Source organism: Gadus chalcogrammus, chromosome 12, assembly GCF_026213295.1.
Source record: "Gadus chalcogrammus isolate NIFS_2021 chromosome 12, NIFS_Gcha_1.0, whole genome shotgun sequence".
NCBI lineage: Eukaryota > Metazoa > Chordata > Actinopteri > Gadiformes > Gadidae > Gadus > Gadus chalcogrammus.
The window spans coordinates 16459676-16481011 of record NC_079423.1 but is presented as its reverse complement, the minus strand read 5'-3'; the positions used below and the strand labels follow the sequence as shown (position 1 = coordinate 16481011).

General features: G+C 47.7%; 3 protein-coding genes across 3 annotated transcripts in view; all 3 read left to right on the top strand.

Moving 5' to 3' along the window:
- The first annotated feature begins 129 nt into the window (after window positions 1–129).
- Window positions 130–3575, top strand: pex11g (peroxisomal biogenesis factor 11 gamma). The gene is made up of 5 exons (XM_056603432.1): window positions 130–373; window positions 570–770; window positions 1396–1574; window positions 2068–2136; window positions 2797–3575. Exons 1-5 carry the CDS (start codon window positions 311–313, stop codon window positions 3008–3010), a joined length of 726 nt encoding a protein of 241 aa, XP_056459407.1. The 5' UTR covers window positions 130–310; the 3' UTR covers window positions 3011–3575.
- Window positions 3576–3613: 38 nt separating this feature from the next.
- Window positions 3614–12976, top strand: si:ch73-40i7.5 (amyloid-beta A4 precursor protein-binding family A member 3). The gene is made up of 11 exons (XM_056603431.1): window positions 3614–3893; window positions 4435–5646; window positions 6147–6177; window positions 6330–6475; window positions 6821–6907; window positions 7178–7396; window positions 8303–8482; window positions 9006–9218; window positions 10689–10808; window positions 11341–11481; window positions 12140–12976. Exons 2-11 carry the CDS (start codon window positions 4498–4500, stop codon window positions 12209–12211), a joined length of 2358 nt encoding a protein of 785 aa, XP_056459406.1. The 5' UTR covers window positions 3614–3893; window positions 4435–4497; the 3' UTR covers window positions 12212–12976.
- A 374-nt stretch (window positions 12977–13350) lies between these two features.
- Window positions 13351–21336, top strand: part of abca7 (ATP-binding cassette, sub-family A (ABC1), member 7) — a 35788-nt gene continuing 27802 nt past the window's right edge. Inside the window, exons 1-8 of the mRNA XM_056603430.1 lie at window positions 13351–13518; window positions 14787–14890; window positions 15275–15368; window positions 16892–17033; window positions 17727–17851; window positions 19988–20106; window positions 20530–20730; window positions 21190–21282. Coding sequence (XP_056459405.1) covers window positions 14825–14890; window positions 15275–15368; window positions 16892–17033; window positions 17727–17851; window positions 19988–20106; window positions 20530–20730; window positions 21190–21282 — 840 coding nt within the window. The 5' untranslated portion in view covers window positions 13351–13518; window positions 14787–14824. The remainder of the gene's footprint in view (window positions 13519–14786; window positions 14891–15274; window positions 15369–16891; window positions 17034–17726; window positions 17852–19987; window positions 20107–20529; window positions 20731–21189; window positions 21283–21336) is intronic.

Here is a 21336-nt window from a genome sequence, read left to right as displayed (position 1 = left end):
GTTGGACGGTGTAAGGTTTCCTTCGAACTTTTAAATCAACCCCAACTTTTGCTTTAACGTTCTTTTACGCTTTTTCGGGCACTTTTTACGCACGTTTGGTGACAAGTTCGATTTATCATTGTGCGACTTTTACTGTCTGGGCGGTTCCAATTCGACTTCCTATTGCAGGATCGGTGACAGACGAGGCTAAGATAACGGCGAGTCTGTTGTGTTGCCCCAATGCATACCTGGATACCTTTGAGGCAGGAAAGTTATCCATGTCTCTCCGAGGCCAGTTATTTGGTAAACGAGTGTAGTCACGCTGTCAGAAATGCAAGAGTCTCTGGAGTCACTGGTCACTACACTTGAATCATACAGAGGGAGAGATAAAGTTGTGAGTATTTACCTTTCACCTCATACAGCACTGTTTGGACTGTTGGACTGTTGGAAGTATGTTAGCAGTATCCAGCGATATGCACTTACTATACGGTAGGATTACACAAATATATGGCATATATATGCTATGGCTATGAAGCTCTATGACATTTAAAGCCGGTGCAGCGTTAACCGTTTCTGTTGCGCTGATTCAGATCAGGACCATCTGCTATGGGTCCCAGCTGGTCGGCGGGGTCTTGTCCCAGAAGACACCACCCGGGAGACCCTCCTCCTCGGACCTCGGCAACCGTCTGCTGCTGTTCTCCGCTCAACTCAGTCACTGCAGGACCGTGTTACGGCTCTTCGATGATCTGTCCATGCTGGCTTACTCCCGCAGCTATGGCCTCGGACCGGAGGTGAGTTTCAGAAAGCCCTGCCTTCAGTCATGCAGTGATTCGATCTCTTCTGTCACTTCTTCTGTGTTTAATATAACTATGTTCCTTTATCTTGTCCTCTGCATGGGTTCTTCTTCAGGTGAAAGCAGGTCAGTAGAGTAGTGTAGAGAGCCCCATTATCTGCAGTAGGCCAACTTGAGCAAGATACCTTAACCTTAACCTTACATGCTCATCAATTATTGACCTATATCTTCAGAGGTTTGGACGAAAAAGTCTGCTGAATGAAAAACTCAACAGTAAAAAGCACTTCTCTCTTTCAATAAACGGAGGTGTGTGTGTGTGTGTGTGTGTGTGTGTGTGTGTGTGTGTGTGTGTGTGTGTGTGTGTGTGTGTGTGTGTGTGTGTGTGTGTGTGTGTGTGTGTGTGTGTGTGTGTGTGTGTGGCTAGGGTTGTGGTATACAAACTAAGAACTGTGTGAAGTCGATCACTGCTTTGGAAAAAGCGGCCACCAAATCTATATTTCTATAATCAAGATTTCTATAATAATATGGTACGTAGTATCTACTTCGCTTCAAACGACGAAGAGAGTCAAATCAAACCACTGAAATGTAACCTCCGGCGGGCTTCGTGCCCTGTGCCCTCCCAGGGGTCCGACGGCGGGCTGCGCTGGATCTCGGTGCTGAACAACGTGGCGGACCAGCTGTTCTACCCCTGTGAGCACGTGGCCTGGGCGGCCGACGCCAAGCTCATCCCCGCCCGCTCGGAGCGCTGGTGGCTGCTCAGCACCGCGCTGTGGGGGGCCTCTCTGGTGCTGGGGACACTCCGGTGAGACGGGCGGGGGGGGGGGTGGGCCCTGTGTGTGTGTGTGTGTGTGTGTGTGTGTGTGTGTGTGTGTGTGTGTGTGTGTGTGTGTGTGTGTGTGTGTGTGTGTGTGTGTGTGTGTGTGTGTGTGTGTGTGCGTGTGGGTCGCATGATAATGAGGGAGGTGCACTCTCTGATCGTGAATATGAACATTCCCATTTACATTTAGGGCCTTTAGCAGACGCTTTTATCCAAAGCAAAGGAAGAGAAACAATATATCGCTGTCGGTACAGTAAGTGAATGTACCATTCCTATGTGTGTAGTATAAAAGTGTGTTTTTGTGTGACTGTGTAGTAGGGCTATAACCCTAAACACAACATAAGCCGCAATTGCCGGTTTACATTGAGTGTTGACTTGCATCGCTCATTTGCATCTTGTTTTTCACAGCGCAAAGGCGTCCAAAACAGTTATTTCGCCGTCCCTCCCAGTGAAACTTCTTCAATGTTTTCTCTTCCAGGTCGATCAGACTTATTGTGCTGCTGAAGAGGAGGCTGAGGAAGTGTGCGAGAGCTGGAGAGGGCAGCAGGTACCACAGACGTTCTCTGTTCATTCATCAACTCCCAGTCGGGTGTTGTGCTGGGTTCGATCCTCGGTGTCCGCAGTCTTACCGTTGGCATCCTTGAGCTACACAACATAACATCTACCTTCTCCTTAATGACATCTGAAGCCGCTTTGGATGAGGGCTTCATGATTAAAACAGCAAAGGGTAGATTTGGTTAGAGCAGCCGAATGCCTGTGGCTGAGTTTTTTGTTGTTATGAGGCCTACAGTATAGGACGGTATATAGACTCTGGTGTCTTTACATTTAGTATTTATCCAACGTTTGTTTGGTCAATGTCTTTCTTCAACTACAAACAAACAACTCCAAGTATAAACCAAACAGGTTTGTTTTAACACAGTTTAGCACACAAAGTCCCATGTGATGTGTTGAATATAATTGAGCAGCTCCCTTTTTATCCAGAGCGAAAGAGAAGGATGCATGTGGTCAATGGTAGGGGAGGGGTCAGGTAACCTGCTTAGGGTAGGGGTCAAGGGGAGGGGTCAAGGGGAGGAGTCAGGTATCCTGCCCAGAGATGCCTACAGGTAGACTCTGGTCATTGGGGTTTGAACCCAGACCCTTCGGTCTGGGAGTCGACCCCCCCCTAACTACTTGGCTATCCCGTACTAAAACAGTTTTGTGTTCACAGTGAAACCTCCAGTCGATCTCAGCTCCGGAGGCAGATGCGAGGGGAGATGCTCACTATTCTCAGCAGCATGGCTGATCTCAGCAACGCCATTCATTGGATGCCTCCTGGGTTTCTGTGGGCGGGGAAATTTCCTGATTGGTTGGTGGGGTTGATGGGCACTATCGCGTCTCTGATCGGCTTGATTCAGATGAACGCTAGCAGCAGTGACCAATGAGGGAGTTCTCCTTGTTTTGTTCTGCGAGTGATGGTTTCTCTGGACTTATTTGGATCAGCATTGATGAAATATTTAGATTGATGATTTGTAACTGATCTTTATCTTGTGGGTGAAAGAGAGACCCTAATTCTGCCCTTGAACGGAAATTGTTTTATTATGATGAATTGTTCATAATATGAGTCGATATTTCTCTGCACATGCAACGCTGAATTGACTGATGCATGACTAGAATATTGACATTTCAATAATGTGAATTTTTATGACATTTTTATGTAATTCAGGGTTTTAAATAGTGAATCCATTTTCTTGAATGTATCCTTCAGTAATCTTATTTTAGTGTCAACTCAGTCCATAAACTTAAATATGGTTTTGCTAATATTCCTATAGATTATTTTTCGATGATTTTGTAAAGATGCATTGAACACACACTACGGTAAGTTGAAGCGATTCAGAAAAAGCTTGTAACATACGGCCATATAAAACCGAGAATTTTGGAGGTAATTTTTAATTGATGCTAACTCATAATAAAAGTAAAAATGAACCAAAATCTACTTGGATCACTTTTTTCGACAATCGATTGAGCCTGACGCGGATGGTCTTGCCGCGCATGCGCAGTGTGTCGACGTGGTCGCTGTGCGTCGGTGGCTGCAGCAGCTGGATCTGTCTGGATGGAGAGGATATAGCGTGTTTTTTCAGACACTTGAGCCGCCCTGGAGTTATGTGGGGTGACTAAAGTTGACTGAAGGTCTACCCTTGGCTGTTGAGAAACATACGAGCTAGTTTTACACCAAACCACGTCGCCTTGGCGGTCTCAATGGGAGTTAAGTCGTATATATATAAATACAAAGTCAGGCCAACCAACACATAGCGACACAGCTAACCGGTGAGTGATCTAAGTATTTTCTGCCCACTATTTTTTTTCTTATCCTAAGATATTCAAGTCTGATGTGTTCAAAAAACCCACTGCCTTGCATTCAGGGAAGACATTGCATTCAGCACATTCGTTCAGTGACGAGCTAATTTGAGCTAAGTAAGGCTAATATATTTCTAGATCACTGACTTCCAACATGTAATCCGGCACTCATTATAATGCACCGTGTGTATTATGATTGTCTAACGTTTTTAATTCGTTTTTAGGGTTGTTTTAGACTGATAACTTCTAAAAGTAGTCAATTATTACAGCTGACAGTGATACACAGACCCTATCCCACAGTGTGATGCCTTATCACCTAACATCTGCACCTTGAGCTCTGCTATCTAAAACATCTGCTATCAGAGTCATATGCACTGTGTCAAGACTTGACAACAAAGTGTTGTGGCAAGGCTCACACTCTTTTAATACATTTATGCCTTTCTCCCAAATCCGTGCAGTCCCTAATGCTATAACATACATATTAAACCTGCGTTCTGTGTTTTCATAACAGTATCCCCCGAAGTTACCCACGTACTCCCACGCCATTAATGCCTACGACAGGCCGGTTAGCGAGATGGAATCCGACCTCAGCAGCCCTGCTGGTCCGCCAGTGTGCCTAGCCCCGGGCGGACTCGCTGACACACTGTGTCCCAGCGTCGAGTGTGTCAGCCGGACCCCCGCTGCGTCGCCGGACCCCCTGGACTCTTTTAGCCTGATTGAGCCCCCCCCTCTGGACTGGAGGTCCGACAGCTCCAGCGACGCCGGCGCCGTGGAGGACCTCGACGAGGCCACCTTCCCCTCGTCTCTGGGGGCGCAGGGCGTTGAGACAGAGGTGGGGGCGGTGGGGTCGGAGTTGGGCCCGCTGGTTCAATTGGCTCCAGCGTCCGCTTTGAGGGAGCCGACCGCTGCTAAACCGCCCGTGGGTGCGTGGAAGGAAGGGATGGTGGAGGCGCTGGGCGTGTGGGGGGGTGAGGGGGGCGAGCAGGGGGTTAAAGTGGAGGTGGGGCAGCTGGTTCAATTGGCCACACCGTCAGATCTGGGTGAGCCAACCGCGGCCACACCGCCGCCGGGCGCGCAGCAGGTGGAGAAGAAGACGGAGGAGCTGGGTGAGGTCATTGAGGAGGAAGGCCTTAAGGAGGTAGGGGATAAGGAAGAGGATGGGGCCCCGGATGTGGCCCGCCCGGTAGCGGACAGGACCCCGAGCGATGAGGACCACACCCACATCCACGCCCTCCTCAATCGGCTCCAGCGAATGGGCGAGGAGGAGCCCACCACCTCCACCTCTGACCTGGACCCCTACGCCCACCCCCAGCCCCCCGCTGATACAAGGCCTCAGGGGCCTCCGGGAGCCGCCGTGGGGCCCCCCACCACGGAGACCACGGGGCTCCTGTTCTCCGAGAGCCATCAGAGGGACCTGCTGGGTCTGCTGGAGTGTACCGAGATCGCAGCCACACCTCCCCCCCCCCCCGAGCACCAACACCACCACCACCACCACTGCAGCAGCAGCGATTCGTCCCCCAGGGGGGACGTGGACGCGGTGGTGTCGGTGTCCTACAGCCAGGACGAGGCCCAGGAGTTCTGGCGCCACTACAGGAACGACTGGCGCCTTCCGCGCAAGGAGAGCTCCTACGCGTCCTCGCTGCCCGACGACCAGCCCTCGGAGCCGGTGTGGAGGAGGAGGGAGCCGGAGGTGGAGGAGGAGGAGGAGGGGGGAGATGAGGAGGTGAGGAGGGCCGGGGATGTTGGGTTGTTTCGCTCTCTGCCGGTCGCCGTGACCGCACCGCCGGGCAGTAGAGCCGTCTTTGTTGTGTAAACGTTTTTAATGTTTCGTGGTTTTATTGTTTTTGATTTTATTTTTATTTATTTTTATTATTGCACTCTTCCTTGAGTATTCTCTTTTTTTCTCTCCTTTTAATTCCCCTCAAAACGCTATGATTTAACTGTTTTAAATGCATTCGCAGAGTTACAACCCTAATTAGTTAATACTACCTAAGACCTAAATACCCAACTAATTATTTGTGTTAAGCCTTTTTAAAAGCGTGCTTTTGCCATCGCCATTAGGGTCAGTTGTAAGCGTCTTAACTCCGTATTAATCTCAGATGCAGATATAATTTTTTGGGTTATTACTAAGTTATTATTTAGTCTTCCGTTGCGTTTTTCTCTGTTCCTCTGTCCCACTTATTATTTATTTGTGTTGCTGTTTTCTTTTCCGTTGATTTAAAGAGTGAGGATTACCGCCCTGCTTATAAAGATGGTAAGAAAACATCAGAAATACCTGAACACTGTTTTAATATAAATGTTTTACTTTGTTGAATCCGGTCATCGTGGTTTGATTGACATTGTGTTTGTGCGTTTTCCTTCTTCTCCTCCTGTCGTCGTCGTTGTGGTTGTTGTTGTTATTTAAAGTGCCCGGCCCATGTGACCCTGAGGACCTGATTGACGGGATCATCTTCGGGGCCAAGTACCTCGGCTCCACCCAGATCCGCTCGGACAAGAACCTGTCCACCAACGCCCGCATGACCCAGGCCCAGGAGGCAGTGGACCGCATCAAGGTCGGCACACACACACACACACACACACACACACACACATCTCTGACTGGTCGGGGTGTCCGACTGCCAGCTGAAGGGGACAAGGTTTTAAACTCGGATGTCTGCCTGGAGACATCGTAGGGCAAGAGGCCCTGACCCCTACCTTGTCCTTAATGACCTGTCTCTGTACTCACTGTCCAACCCCTACCTGCCACTTGAGGACAGGGATTCAAAACGTCCCTGCTGCTCATCAGTGAAAGCCACAGTTGAATACATGCTGTAGTATAATATTCAGCACGTTGACCAAGGTCTACTGTCGGAGCTCCTGTGAGAAGCAATGACGGCTGTGGTCGTCTCTTCCTACAGGCCCCCGAGGGAGAGTCTCAGCCAATGGTAGAGGTGGATCTCTTCATCTCCACCCAGAGGATCAAAGTGCTCAACGCTGACACACAGGTACGTCCTACTCAAATGTATTTACATTTAATATATATATATATTTTTTTACTTTAAACTGGTGAGTGGGAGGCGGGGCAGTAAGACATGAAGAAAAAAGTGCATGACGACACACATAGACAACAACACATGATCCTTGTTAATCATAGATACTATGTATGCATGTGTCTGTACGCATGAATGATGTCTTCTATCCCATTTGAGTACCATGGAAAAGTTAACCAAACGTCTCCTCTGAGGTTGAACCCCTCCCTGCGTCATCGTCCCCAGGAGGCCATGATGGACCACTCGCTCCAGATGATCTCCTACATCGCAGACATCAACAACATCGTGGTGCTCATGGCTCGCAGGAAGCCCCCCAGTCCTAAGGCCTCCGCCGCCGACGGGACGCCGTCCTCCCCTTCCTCCTCCTCCTCCTCGTCCTCCTCCTCTTCCTCCGGGCCCGTGAAGAAATGCTCGATGGTCTGCCACGTCTTCTCCTCTGAGGACGTGAGTGGCCTCCCCTGAACCTTTGGTGGCCGTTGTTGTAGACGTGGATCCTCCGATGTCTTGCTTGGGTGGGATTTGGGGGTCCGGCGGTTCAATTTCAGTCCAAACAAAACATGTAGAAACTTGACATCTTCTTTCTGCATTTTCACTTTCAGTAGTTTATAGTTTCTACATAGAGTTTCTACATAAGTACACAATTTCAACACTTTTGCTACTTTTGCTTCCTTCTCAGAAAACAAAAAAAATGATGAAATCATAGCGCTGAGTTTATCCATTATCTCGACAGAGTATCGGAGCCTAGCAACCTCTGTGGTGTGAGCGTTAGAACGGGGGGTTTAAACGGCGCTGCCGGTGTACCCATCGCGGTCGCTGCGTTTGGCTTGAAAGTCGTCTGCCACAGCACACGCTGAGAGCTGCCTTTGAGAGGAAAGGGAAGGCTGCCATCTTGGTTATCCGCTCCCAGCAGAGCTCAAAAGGCAAAGCAAACGCTTCTTTTGGAAACTAATTAGCCCAGAGAAATGGGGGGGCGGGGGGGGGGTGGTTGGTCCCTTGATGATCACTGCCCCCGTTTCAGGACAGCTCCATGTGGACGGTCTTTGTACTCAAAATAGGCTTCAGTGGAAGTTCACAAACAACACATCTCACTGGAAATGTATGAGAGGCATGTAGCACTGGGGAACGAAATAAGGGAACATTTCTCAAGAGTATTTGTTTATATTAATCGCTATTAAGAAGAATAAAACAAGGAGACATTTCTCAAAGTATTTTTTTATGTGAATCGATATTAAGGATCAATTCTGAAACATTATTCCACTCGGCAACTTTTAGGAGAACTAGGACATTTTTTTCCCACAACATCCATAGTGTGTCCTAGTGTGGTCCTCACAATGAGCCTCCCTCCCCCAGGCCAAGACCATCGCCCAGGCCATCGGGCAGGCCTTCGGCGTGGCCTACCAGCAGTTCCTCCAGGCCAACGGCATCGAGGCCAGCCAGATGAAGCCCGGGGACTACAGCGACTTCCTGGGAGCCCAGGAACTCTACAACGGAGACCTGGCCCACTTCTCTGACTCCCAGAACATCAGAGACGTGAGCTGAGATTTGCTTTGGTTGGAAGTTATGGCTGGATGCTTGATCTGCTGGATGCTTGATCTGCTGGATGCTTGATCTGCTGGCTGCCAATGTGTTGCTCTTAGTTTTTAAAGAGAATACTTATACTCATGTCATACCAATATAAGTATTATATTTGAAGTTTTAAGAGTTAATTTATTAAATTACATATATTTGTTACTTTTTTTCAAAGAAATAGAGATTGTCGAAGAGCTGCCCACTCCCACACAACTCAAAACACCAAACGGTTAATTGATTATGTGAAAGAATTTGTGTGAAAACAACTATTTTAAAACGAGTAAATTCACTCCAACAACATTTACCAATAAGTCATTGTGAACATTTGTTGGAACAATTCAAAGCTCTGAATATTAGTAAGATAATTCTGGGTCAAAATAAGAATAATAAAGAATAAAAAACACTGAAAAACCCTTGAGGATCCCCCTCAACACGTCTGTCTGTCCGTCTGTCTGTCTGTCTGTCCCCCCCCCCCCCCCCCCAGGTGCTGATCTCCAAGGGCCCGGGGGAGATCCTGGGCCTGGCCATGGTGGAGTCTGGCTGGGGCTCCATCCTGCCCACGGTGGTGGTGGCCAACCTGCTGCACGGGGGCCCCGCCGAGCGCAGCGGGGCCCTGAGCATCGGGGACCGCATCATGTCAGTCAACGGCACCAGCCTGGTGGGCCTGCCCATCGCCTCCTGCCAGAACGTCATCCGGGTGAGACTGGGAACACTGGGAACACTGGGACTGCTGTGGCGCTTAGCGTTATGCTAGTATGGGGGCCACTAGGGCCACTGTGGTACATATGCATTTACATTTAGTTGTCACTTTGGACAAAAGCGAATACTAAACGGTTCACACACCGACCGTGGAGTCCAACAAACAATTTTCAGAGAATAGTTTATAGTTCCTAAATATAGTGTACATTTCAACACTTTTGCTACTTTCGCTTTCTTTTTCAGAAACCCCATAAAGACAACTAATAGCGTAGCGCTGAGCTAATCTATTGTCTTGACAGAGTATTGGAGCCTAGCAAACCTATGGTGCGAGCGTTGGAGCGGGGGTTGAAACGGGGCTGCCGGTGTATCCGTCTGTAGCTGTGTTTGGCCCGACCGGCGTCTGCCACCACATTCTGCTAGTCGGGGGTTCAGCAGGCATACTGTGGTACATTTACATTTACAATTCGGGCATTTAACCAAGGCTATCCAGAGCGACTGACAACGGTGAAGCGAACCATTCCAGGCGACAGCCAGCTCGTCGGAAGCAGTTAATTAGGGTACTTGTTTACAGGTTTCTCAGGCTGGTTGAGTTTTCGTTCGCCGACGATGACGCACTCACAGATCCGCGCTTCACGGGACGTGAGGGATCTGAACCAACACGAAGCTCAAGAAAGGGAACCCAGATCTTAGTTTGTCTCCCGTCCGACGTGGATTTTAATCCAAATCCTGTTTTGTTAGACTAGCGCTCTGCGTAACGTATTTCCAACAAAAACAACCCGAAGGTTGAGGGTTTGAACCCTGGGGTCGTGCGACCCGTCCTGGGACATCGTCATGGTGATTGAGAGGAACCAAGGAGTTCAGGCTGGAGGCGTTCTGCTAAATGTGTTAAACACTGAGGATTTAGAATTGAGACCTGGTGTCTCACTCCCAAGCGAAACTTCCCAAGCCTGTCTTGGGAAAACAGACGTGGGTGTTTCTGTCTCTATTTGCGTGATGGATTTGAGTATGTAAATACATTGCTCTCCTTTCCTCTCCTTGTTCTAATCACATTAGTCACAGGAATGTGGACTGCTTTTTGATTGGTCATTCGAAGGCTGATTGTTCCGTTGACATAACCTTAAGAAAGAAGCAGAACTGAAAAGTGGAAGTTGTAAAAGTGGAAGATGTGTTTTGCTTGGCTTGCTCTTCGGACCAGCGTTCACATGACTGTTATTTCGCAAATGGCCACTAGAGGGCACTGTGGGCCACGGTTTTTCAAAGCTCAGAGGTGACTTATGCAACACAACTTGGAAATAAGGTTGATACCACAAAGGAAATGCATTAAGCATGGTCTTTATGCAAAATAAACGTTTAAGCGTAAGTTGGAGAAGCGGTAGTTTGACCTTGTATCGGGCAATGGGAACACATACTTCACAAAATAATACTCATCCTAGTTTTTCCCCATTGTTAATCTCTATCTGTATTGCAGGACTTAAAAAACCAAACCATCGTGAAGCTGAGCATCGTCCACTGTCCCCCGGTCACCATGGCGATCATCAAGAGGCCGGACCCCAAGTACCAGCTGGGCTTCAGCGTAGAGGACGGGATCGTGAGTAAATATAAATCGCTTCACTTCGATCCATCTAAGCCTCAAAGTCGTCCTATTGTCATCTTTTTCTCCACATTTAATTTCCCTCCCAGATGACCTGAAGTCTTTGTTTGTTGTGTGGTTATGTGTGGGGAAGTGTGCGTTAATAAATGTTCAGCAACCTCATGTGGACACATGTGTTTCAAAACAATCCTAATATTATCAATACATCAATCCACCGTTGGCATAACTCTAAAAGACACGAGTGCAACGGTTCATTCCGCTCATGAGCTTATAAATATGTATGATATATTTCATTGCCTTCTGAAATAGCTTTTGTTGTTGTTTGTGTATGTGTTGCTGTCTGTATTTGTTTGTGTTCTAATGGACCATGAGTCGTTCAAAATAAAGTTAATATTATACATTTTATACTTTATATATATATAATATTTGGTTGTTGTTATTGAGCAGAGGCTTGGATCCAAAGTGTCTTCAGACACAGACGCTCTGTCCTGGTCCCCTCACCCAAGCACCCCTCTCCCCTCTCCCCCAGATCTGCAGCCTGATGCGGGGCGGCATCGCGGAGCGGGGGGGGATCCGCGTGGGCCACCGCATCATCGACATCAACGGCCAGAGCGTGGTGGCCACGCCCCACGAGAAGATCATCAGCATCCTGACCAACGCCGTCGGAGAGGTGGGGGGGGGGGTGGCTCTAGATAAGGCGACTCGTCCGCTAGCTCTATGTACCGCTTCTGTCTTTAGTTTGTGCTCTGCAGTAGGATAGGCTACGCTTAGTGACCGTGTGTCTGTGCGTAGCCTGAGACGCGCTCAGGAGGTAGAGCGGGTTGGCTGGTTAACTAGCAACCGGGAGGTTTGCTAGTTCGAGTGTTGTGGTGTCCCCTGTGAGCGAGACACTTAAAGGTCCCATGACGTGCCACCAGGCGTGAGTGTGATTAGCCGTTATAAACCGTTTTTTGTAAAATCGGGCTCTTATGACATCACAAGTGGGCGTGTCCATCTAGATGTGTGCTGGACACCTGGTGGCCTGTCGTGGGGCCTTTAGCCCCACCTGCTCCTGACCAGCTGGCTGTCGCCTCGCATGGTTGTGTGAATGTGTGCATGAATGGGTGAACGTTAGGAAATATTGTAAAGCACTTTGAGTGGCCATGGTTAGAAAAGCGCTGTATAAATGCAGTACATTTACCATGGTCTATAAAAACTGAAAATCTGATAATCAACCCTTGAACCTTTCTGCGGGGAGTCAAACGTGTTTAGTTTTGCGCATAAACAGCATTTTAAACCAGCTCTTCTATCGTTAACATCTTCCTTTATTTTCTACATTGTTTTGGCAGATTCACCTGAAGACCATGCCAGCCTCGACGTACCGTCTGTTAACCGGACAGGAACAACCTCTGTTCCTCTGAGAACCAATCGGAGAACAGCCTTGGATTCTGTAAGAACCAATCACAAAGCTCTTCCTGGTCGGACTGGTGAAAGGCCTGGTACAACATTGGATTTACGTTAGTTTTCGCCAACCTCAGCCCAATTATGCATTTCTTTGTTGTATCATATCAAGGTTATCGTCATTTCGATGAACGTGAACGACTCGTCGAGCTATATATATTTTTTAGCGTTGTACAGAAAGTTGGAATATTGTGATAACAGATTTAAAAAAAACGGGCCTCAAGATAGTACTTAATCTATATTTATCAAGATATTTAATAGAGAAAAACGGGAAGTACATGCTATGCAGAATAATCCAGGATTATTTTTACACTGCACTAAACAGCGGTATATTGGACGAGGATTTTAACGGATGAGGGAGTGGAAGGGTCTTCCGGTGTGCGCTTGTTACCAATGTGCCTGAGCCGGGCGAACGGGCGTGTTTGCGACGCTAGAGGGCGCATGTTTCATAATCATGATCTTCCTATAGTCTCGCCTTGGTCTGCAGTGGAAGCTGTTGCCTGTTCAGCCCGGTGTCTTAAATACTGGCATTGCTTGGTTTTCCATCATGTTTTTCATTATGACTTCTAGATTTCTACATTTCTACATTGTGCATGTCTTTTGTTTCCTGTTTTTACAACTTGTGTGCAGAATTGACGGCATCCGATGCCTTATTTGATAGAGGGAAAGTTATATTTTAAGAATTACTATTTTGGATGGTTATTAAAATGATCATTAAGCTTTTCTACTTGTCACGACTTTTTATTTCTAACATAACGTAACGGATAACTTTAAATGTTATCAATCAGTCGTCATAATGAGAACGCATGGGTTTTATGTATTACCTAAATGCCTATGCTGCTAGTCCTAGTATAAAGTCTCTGTGCTGCTATAGTCCTAGTCTGTCTGTGCTGCTGTAGCCCTACTATTAAAGTCTTTCTGTGCTGTTATAGCCCTAGTAGTATGTAGTCTGTCAGTGCTGTAAACAAATGCCCATTTCCCGGTTCTATACCACTGCGCTGTCAACAGCTGTCCAATCGGATGCGTCACGTTCCAAAACACAGACGAAGCGTACATCTACACGGGCCAATCAGATGCCATACCGGCTTCTATAACCCCGCCCTTGTTTTTACTCGCAGCCAATCACGTCGGCAGTAGTTGTGTGGCTTACATGTACGGGTCAGACGCTACTGAAATAATTGAGTGAGCCTCAATGACAGACTGCGGAATCATAGCCGGGACAACAAACTCAAATTAAAACGGTACACATCTGGGATCGATACTCAAGGTAGGGTGTTTTCCCCTTTGAACGGGTTAACGTGGTTCATCCAGGTGGTTTCGTTTAGAGTTACACTGTAATGTCCGCGGAGGAAATAACACCAGTCGTTGCGACGCTCTGTTTTTCAGAGATACGCGAGTTTACTCCGACTGGTTCATTCATGATCAGGATGCACATCACACTGCATACACTGTATCTACCTGCGTATTGTGACATGCAACTATCCTATTTGTTAGTTTTGCATCCTGTAATGCAGGCGTGTGTGTGTGTACAGTATGGACATGGTTCAGTCCTGCATCATGTTTTTAATTGAGAGGGCATTGAGTGTCATTTTTCTTCTGGGGGAAGAGATGGACTACAGCACTGTGATCTAATGGAAATAGATGTGTTCAGTTGTAACAAACAACATCTCTACCACGTCACATTATCAGACTACCTCATAATTGTGCAGACCACATCCTCTGTTTCTCCTGCGACGCAGGCCTGTTATTTGCATGTGCAAACAGAAAGAAATAGGATAAACAAATCCTGGTTGTATTGTTTCATATTTTAAGTGGAGATAACCTATTTATGAAACATGCGTCATTTACCGGTTAAATAATCAGCATTCTGCAGATTATAACAGGGACTGTGAGATCAACATGTCGATGAACTCTCAGTAATCATTTGTAAAATAGAAAAACCCTCACAGGCTGTGCTCAAGGCACAAACCAGCAAAAGTTAACGATGATGTCTGAGAGTCGCGAAGTTAAACCAATTAGAGTAAAGGCGGATGAAGGGGATGAGGGTAGAGTGGCCTGGAAGGGTCAGACGCGACGGGTTCACGGTAACTCTGACCAGGCTGCCACACCGATTGTCTCTTTGAGTCTCATCTCTAAATGCAGTCAACACTCTCTTTCTAACGTGTGTTTTGGTCTGAAATGCTATGATCTATAATAATAGTAATAACAAGTTTATATGATGGATGATGATGATCAACATCATCTTCGTCCTCGTCATAATCATTGTCGTCGGCTTCTTCTTCGATGTTTTCTCTCTTTCTCCCAGAATATTACAAATTGCGTTATTAACAAATTTCCAATAGAATACATATGATACATTTTTACAGTGTACATTAATGATGTTATTGGCATATTCCTAATCGTTTGTATTGTAATATTTTGTGTGTGTGTGTGTGTGTGTGTGTGTGTGTGTGTGTGTGTGTGTGTGTGTGTGTGTGTGTGTGTGTGTGTGTGTGTGTGTGTGTGTGTGTGTGTGTGTGTGTGTGTGTGTTCCAGCGGACCATGGCAGCGTAGCTTTTGAGGTCTTTTTAAAGATGGGGGTCACCAGACAGGTGTTGCTCCTGCTCTGGAAGAACGTCACCTACCGCAGGAGAAACAAGGTGCACAGCGCAGAATCAATTAACCAATCAACAGATGACTCCCCCAAACACACACACATCTCTGTTGAATACTGGGAATGGGTTAACATAGCAATTGTACGTGCTTGGCCCTTGATTCTATCAACATCCTTACACTACCGACAGCGATATATCATTGTTTCTCTTTCTTCTGACAAATGTACTTACTGTAAGTCACTGTGGATAAAAGTTTCTGCTAAATACCCTGAGTGAAAATATAAAACACAGTCAAACCCACACTGGGCCATCCAAGTGCGTGGTGACTCAGTTTCTTGCTCAAGGACACCTAGTCACCCCGTTCCGTTCCCGGGGAATCAAACCTGTGTAGCGCCCGTTCGTAACGAGCTCTTCCTCTCTCCGTTTCAGATCCAGCTGATCATCGAGCTAGTCTGGCCGCTCTTCCTCTTCCTCATCCTCATCGCCGTTCGCCACTCCCACCCGCCCTACAAGCAGAGCCAATGTAGGTGTACAACAGCCGTCCGAGCAGAACCGGTCGCCTCTTGTTCTGAAGGCACCCCACTCGGTTCCTCGTTGACGCGTTTTTGGAACCGTCCCAACTTCCAATGCTGGTTGCATTGTTGTGATCGATCTTGGAAGTATTTTGGATGAATGCCTCTAATGCCACATGACTGAATGTTCACTCACTCATCTCACTCATCTTCAAACGCTTGTCAGGGGTCGGGTCGTGGGGGGGTAGCAGTCTAGCAGGGGTACCCAGACTTCTCTTTCCCGGGCCACATTGACCAGCTCATAACTGAATGTTATGGCGTATAAATGTAGAGTACACGATATCTGACCCCCGGGTTCAAACCCCAGCCTACCTGTTTGTGTTCTTGAGCACGATAACCCTGACCGGCTCCTTAAATAAATAGTAACGCAGTAATAACAATAAATTTTATTTATAACGCACTTTACATCAACTTAATGACCTCAAAGTGCTACAATGCACATTAAAAGAAATACAACATAAAAGACTAACAGTAGACCAGTAGAGAGCGACAATATTCTATTCCATAATAAACACTTGCAAATTCACGGTCGACGATGTCGGTCTTGATATCAATATTAGATTTATGATAGCGTCAGCTCGATCAATATCCATTGTTTGGGGAGGCGCTGATCGTTTGTTGTTGCTTTCCCCGCCACCTTTATCTCGGCTTACCAGTAGGAGTCCAACATCCTGCCCATGGCGGTCTCGCTCCACCACTTCAGCTACCCGTGTCCCTTTCCCTCCACCAGCGTCTAAGCTGATTAATGTCTCCGTGGTGAATCTCGTGCAAAGCACGCTCTGTTTACACCTGCTTTGGTCTGCACTTTCAACTGGCAGACACTGCTAGTGGTTTGGGAGACAATGTGAAACAGGAATTGTTTTGACTACTCGGTGGTGTCACTTCCTCTGGGACAGGATGTGGTTGGGGGGTTTTGCGTTGAACATAAAAAAACTCAAAATCATGTATTCATAAAACTACTGGGAATTCCTGAAAGAATTGCTACCACAAATAAAACCTTAATGAATCGTATAGATTCTCACTGATCGCCTCCCGCCCTCATATTTGTTTTTTCTCTTATCATGACACTTCTTATCACGGCGTTCAGCTAAATGAACCTTTAGTGTGCGTTGATATTTCTCTGTGTACATGCACTACCTTCGAGGAATGTGGTTGTGGAAGTCGCCATGGGCTTTCTCTCCTCCTGAAATAGTTTGTAACCAACCGGGTCAACCTGCTTACGTTAAGTGTTCTCCTCCTTCCTCCGCCAGTCCCGGTCTTGGTGGCGGTCGTTGGGGGTGTCCACGACCTGCTACCCCCCAGGGCTCATGTGTGTGCAGGCCCTTTATTCACCCATTAATCCCAGGCTCAACCTCACACTGCTCTCATTGTTAGATGCCGATGTGGAAGTTCTCTCTCTCTCTCTCGCTTGAACCCCAGGTTTCCCTCGACCCTTGACCCACGACCTTTGACCCTTGCCTGTGCTCCCTTGCAGGTCACTTTCCCAACAAGGCCCTCCCCTCGGCGGGCACCCTGCCCTGGATCCAGGGCATCGTCTGCAACATCAACAACCCCTGCTTCCACAGCCCCACGCCGGGGGAGACCCCGGGACAAGTGGGCAACTTCGACAACTCAATGTGGGTACATGGCCACCGTCATAGGGGTACATGAGGACACTCATAGGGGTACATGAGCCCACTCATAGGGGTACATGAGGACACTTATAGGGGTACATGGGGGACAACATGGGGTACATGTGGACACTCATAGGGGTACATGAGGGACATCATGGGGTACATGAGGACACTCATAGGGGTACATGAGGACACTCATAGGGGTACATGGAGACACTCATCATGGGGTACATGAAGGCAGCTTAAATGGCCACACTGAACCTTGATGGATGTATGCTGATAACTGAAGTGAATTCAGAGGTATGGCCCAGGACGACTAGAACCTGAATGAACCTGAATGAATTTGAAAGGAGAATGTGCCTGAGATTGAACTTTTATGTTTAGTTGAATTGGGATCGAATTTCAGGATCAGACTTATATTAGAATGGAACACACACACGCACGCACGCACGCACGCACGCACGCACGCACGCACGCACGCACGCACGCACGCACGCACGCACGCACGCACGCACACACACACACACACACAGGTACAATCAAAAATAGGAGTATACAGTATAGGTACAGTCAAAATAGGAGTATATTTGGGTTCATTTGGTTTCATGGAGTTACACCTTTTAGCATATTATAGCACGTCCTCTGTGTCTCAGTGGAGTCCTCTGACTCCTCTAATCTCTCCTTGTCCCGCCCCAGTCTGTCCCGTGTGTTCGCCGACGCCCAGACCATGCTGACCTACGGCGGGAACAACAGCTTCACGGGCTTCACGGGCCTCCAGCAGAGCCTGGAGCGCCTGGGGGAGCGACCTGGAGCCTGGCCAAGTAGGACCCGCACCCAGACTGCATGACACCCATGGGGGGGGGTTTCCTATTGGGGCACTACAAGGGTTCAAACACAGGGCGAGGGGGGGCCACGCGAAGCAGGGCTGATACTCATACGGGGCGGCATTTGGCTCCGGAGGTAGAGCGGGTTGGCTGGTGAACGGAAGGTTGCTAGTTCGATCCCCGGCTCCTCCTAGCTGAGTGTCGAGGTGTCCCTGAGCAAGACGCCTCACCCTTACTGCTCCCGACGAGCTGGCTGTCGCCATGCGTGGTTCACACCGCCGTCGGTGTGTGAATGTGTGCATGAATGGGTGAATGTTGGGCAATATTGTAAAGCGTTGTATAAATGCCATTTACAATTTAATATAAGAGAGTACTGCTTCGTAAGGCGTGTTGTGGAGAAATCGCGGCCTGCAATAGCCACTCTGTTTCCCAACTCGGGTTGTTATGGACAGCTGGAGTCCTGCAACAGCAATGTGAAGTGTCATACTGTTGTTTTGGAGCCGCTCAGTGCCAGGGTAAAACATTATCTCTAACGGGGTACCCTGGCGAATATAAGGATAGTCGGCCCTGACCATTTCTATTTGTAGGAGGTTACCACAAGCTCTGGCTCGCGTGACTGGCATTGGAAATCTAAAACCCGCTGTTGTTTTTGGAACGAACACACAGACCGGCACACCACAGGAGTTGATTTTACGTGCCATGGCAGCTTGTACACGACTTAAAGCCTGTCTGGACTCACGTGGTTTGAGTCTGTAATCTGTTACCTGGAAGACTTTAGGAAGAGGAATACGCCTAATCAATCAACTCCACACCTGCCCGTGACCCACTTTTATTCTGCTGAGACCTTAATGCGGAGGTTGGACATGCAATGTTTACTATGAGATATCCGTTAGCAGACGCTGACGTGGAGGTTGTTTGTTGCCGTCTATGCTCCAACCGGAGCTACACTGATGAGCCGGAGGCGCGACAAGCTATCAAATTAGTACTTCTAACAATAGCCTTCGTTTACAAAGAGGAAATGAATCACATTTAAAGCAGGGCAAAGGTAAAACACAGCATTGGGCTCGAACACTTATTGTGTAGGTATGAGGTTACCACAAGCTAACCGTGTACAGCTAACAATAGCTTTTGTCAATGAAGATATTAATCACACTTACAGTAGGGCACAGGTGAAATGGCCACACTGAACATTGATGGATGGATGCTGATAACTGAATAGTGAATTCAGAGGTATGGCCCAGGACTAGAACTTGAATGACCGGTTGACAGGAGAATGAGCCTGAGATTTAATTATTATGTTTAGTTGAATTGGGATCGAATTGCAGGATTAGATATATATTGGCATGGAACACACACACGCACGCACACACACAAATAACACACATATATCACCCACGTCAGTCACGCAAGTCACACTCCAAACAAGAACACACACGCACACACGCACGTCGCGCACACCCACACACACACACACACACACACACACACACACACACACACACACACACACACACACACACACACACACACACAGCAAAACAAACAGACCTCACACCTAATCTTTTCATCCAGGCAACCCGACTCCTGTGTGAGGTTCTTGGCGGCTGATTGTTATTCTGAATGGGCGTCACACAGAAGGATGTCTCTCAGCGGTGTCGAGTGACCCACTCTGTGAGCGCATTGGGCCCTCGGCTCGGCCCGTCGTCAGGGCAACACAGAGGGCCACTCTGTCCCGCCCGGCGGCTCCCAGATCAGTTACCCCGACGGCCAATCAGAACCTGATAACGGCCGGCCCTCTCTGGGTCCCTCTCTGCTCTTAAGGGGAAGGGGTGGGGGTACATGGAGTTCTCTGGGTGGGAAGGTTGGGGGATTGGTTGGTCTAAAAGTGCCCCCCCCCCCCCAAAGAAATAAAAAATACGACACAGGGGTGTGATTTTGGTTTACATCTACCAACTATTGCACAGTAATAGATAAAAAGTAACAAATATTTGGGTCATGTATTTGAAACTTTTCATTACAGTACAGACCTTAAAATAGCATTTTGTGTTATTTTTTGTGTAACAATTGCAGTGATCAGTTTGAAATATATTTTTTGGGTGAATCTCAAGCACCTTGCCTGTGTGTCCAACCTAGATCTCCCTGTCGGTGAATACCTGACAGCCAATGAGACGTTCTCTACCTTCCTCCTGACCAATGGCAACCTGTCCTCTGCGACTGTGGATCAGCTGTTGAAGGCCCGCCTTAATTTGCAGGTAATCAGTCCACCTCTAGACTTCATTGTTTGTCAACCAGAAGTTCTAACACAGTCATTGTCCATCTCATCGTCAAAAACTAAATTAATGCAGTATCTGAAGTAAGTAAAGAAAGTTTACAGCAAAGCAAAAAATGTGACCTTTATTTTTATTGTACCTTTTATATCGGAACTAAACAAGAGTGAACGCACAGTGCATTCATTGTTATTGTCCATCTCATCCTAAAATAAAAGAATGAATAATTTGAACTGAAGAAAGTTTACAGCAAAGCACAATATTTGACCTTTTATTTCTTATGAACCCTATCTCTTGCGCTGGTGGTGATTGGGTACAAAACCTGCCATTCATCCTCACACACTCATAAAGAGTGAAGGGGGCGGGGTCTGTACTGACGGGTACTAATCAGCCACCTGTGCTCTGCAGGTCACCGTAGCGGCGCTGGGCATCCCCCTTAGCACCCTGGTGTGCAACGCCAGCCTGCTGGGGCGCTACCTGAGTGTGGGCGGGGGGGACGCCGCCGCCATGGCCGACCTGCAGGGGGCGCTGTGCGGCCTCCAGCCCGACACCCTGATGCAGGCCGAGCGCCTCTTCCTCTCCCAGCTCGACTTCTCCAAGGTCTTCACGGTACGCTGAAGGGACCACCACAGGGATGGTTTTAATGGGGGAGAGCCAGGGGACATTTTGGTTTGGGGGGTGGGCACACCACGGAGTGTATAGGGGTTTCATGAAAGTGAAAGTATGGAAAGTGAAACTGAAAGTATGGAAAGCCTATGTATAGAGTTGAGCATTGCAAAATGAGTTGTAGTTGGAGTTTACGTGAGTATACTTTAATTTAGTACGTTAGTACAAATATTAATTCCAGTGCAATGTACACAAATACCAATACTGCTTCGCTGTATTGACATTTGTAGGTATTGCAATGCTACAAGACCTGTTTGGCAGAATTACAATACTATCCATGAAAGGAAAGTCCCACGTCAATAACGCCTTTGATATCTCTCTCTCTCTCTCTCTCTCTCTCTCTCTCTCTCTCTCTCTCTCTCTCTCTCTCTCTCTCTACCTCTACCTCTCTTTCCCTCTCAGAGGGAGCGTCTCTTTGCTAACGCTGGTGATCTGAGGATCATCAGCCGAGCTGCGACTGATGTCTCTAAGGAGCTGGCCGTTCTCCTGGACCATGTGAGAGAAACTTGTTTCCAGACCATAATACCCCAGTACTGTTTTTGCATTTCT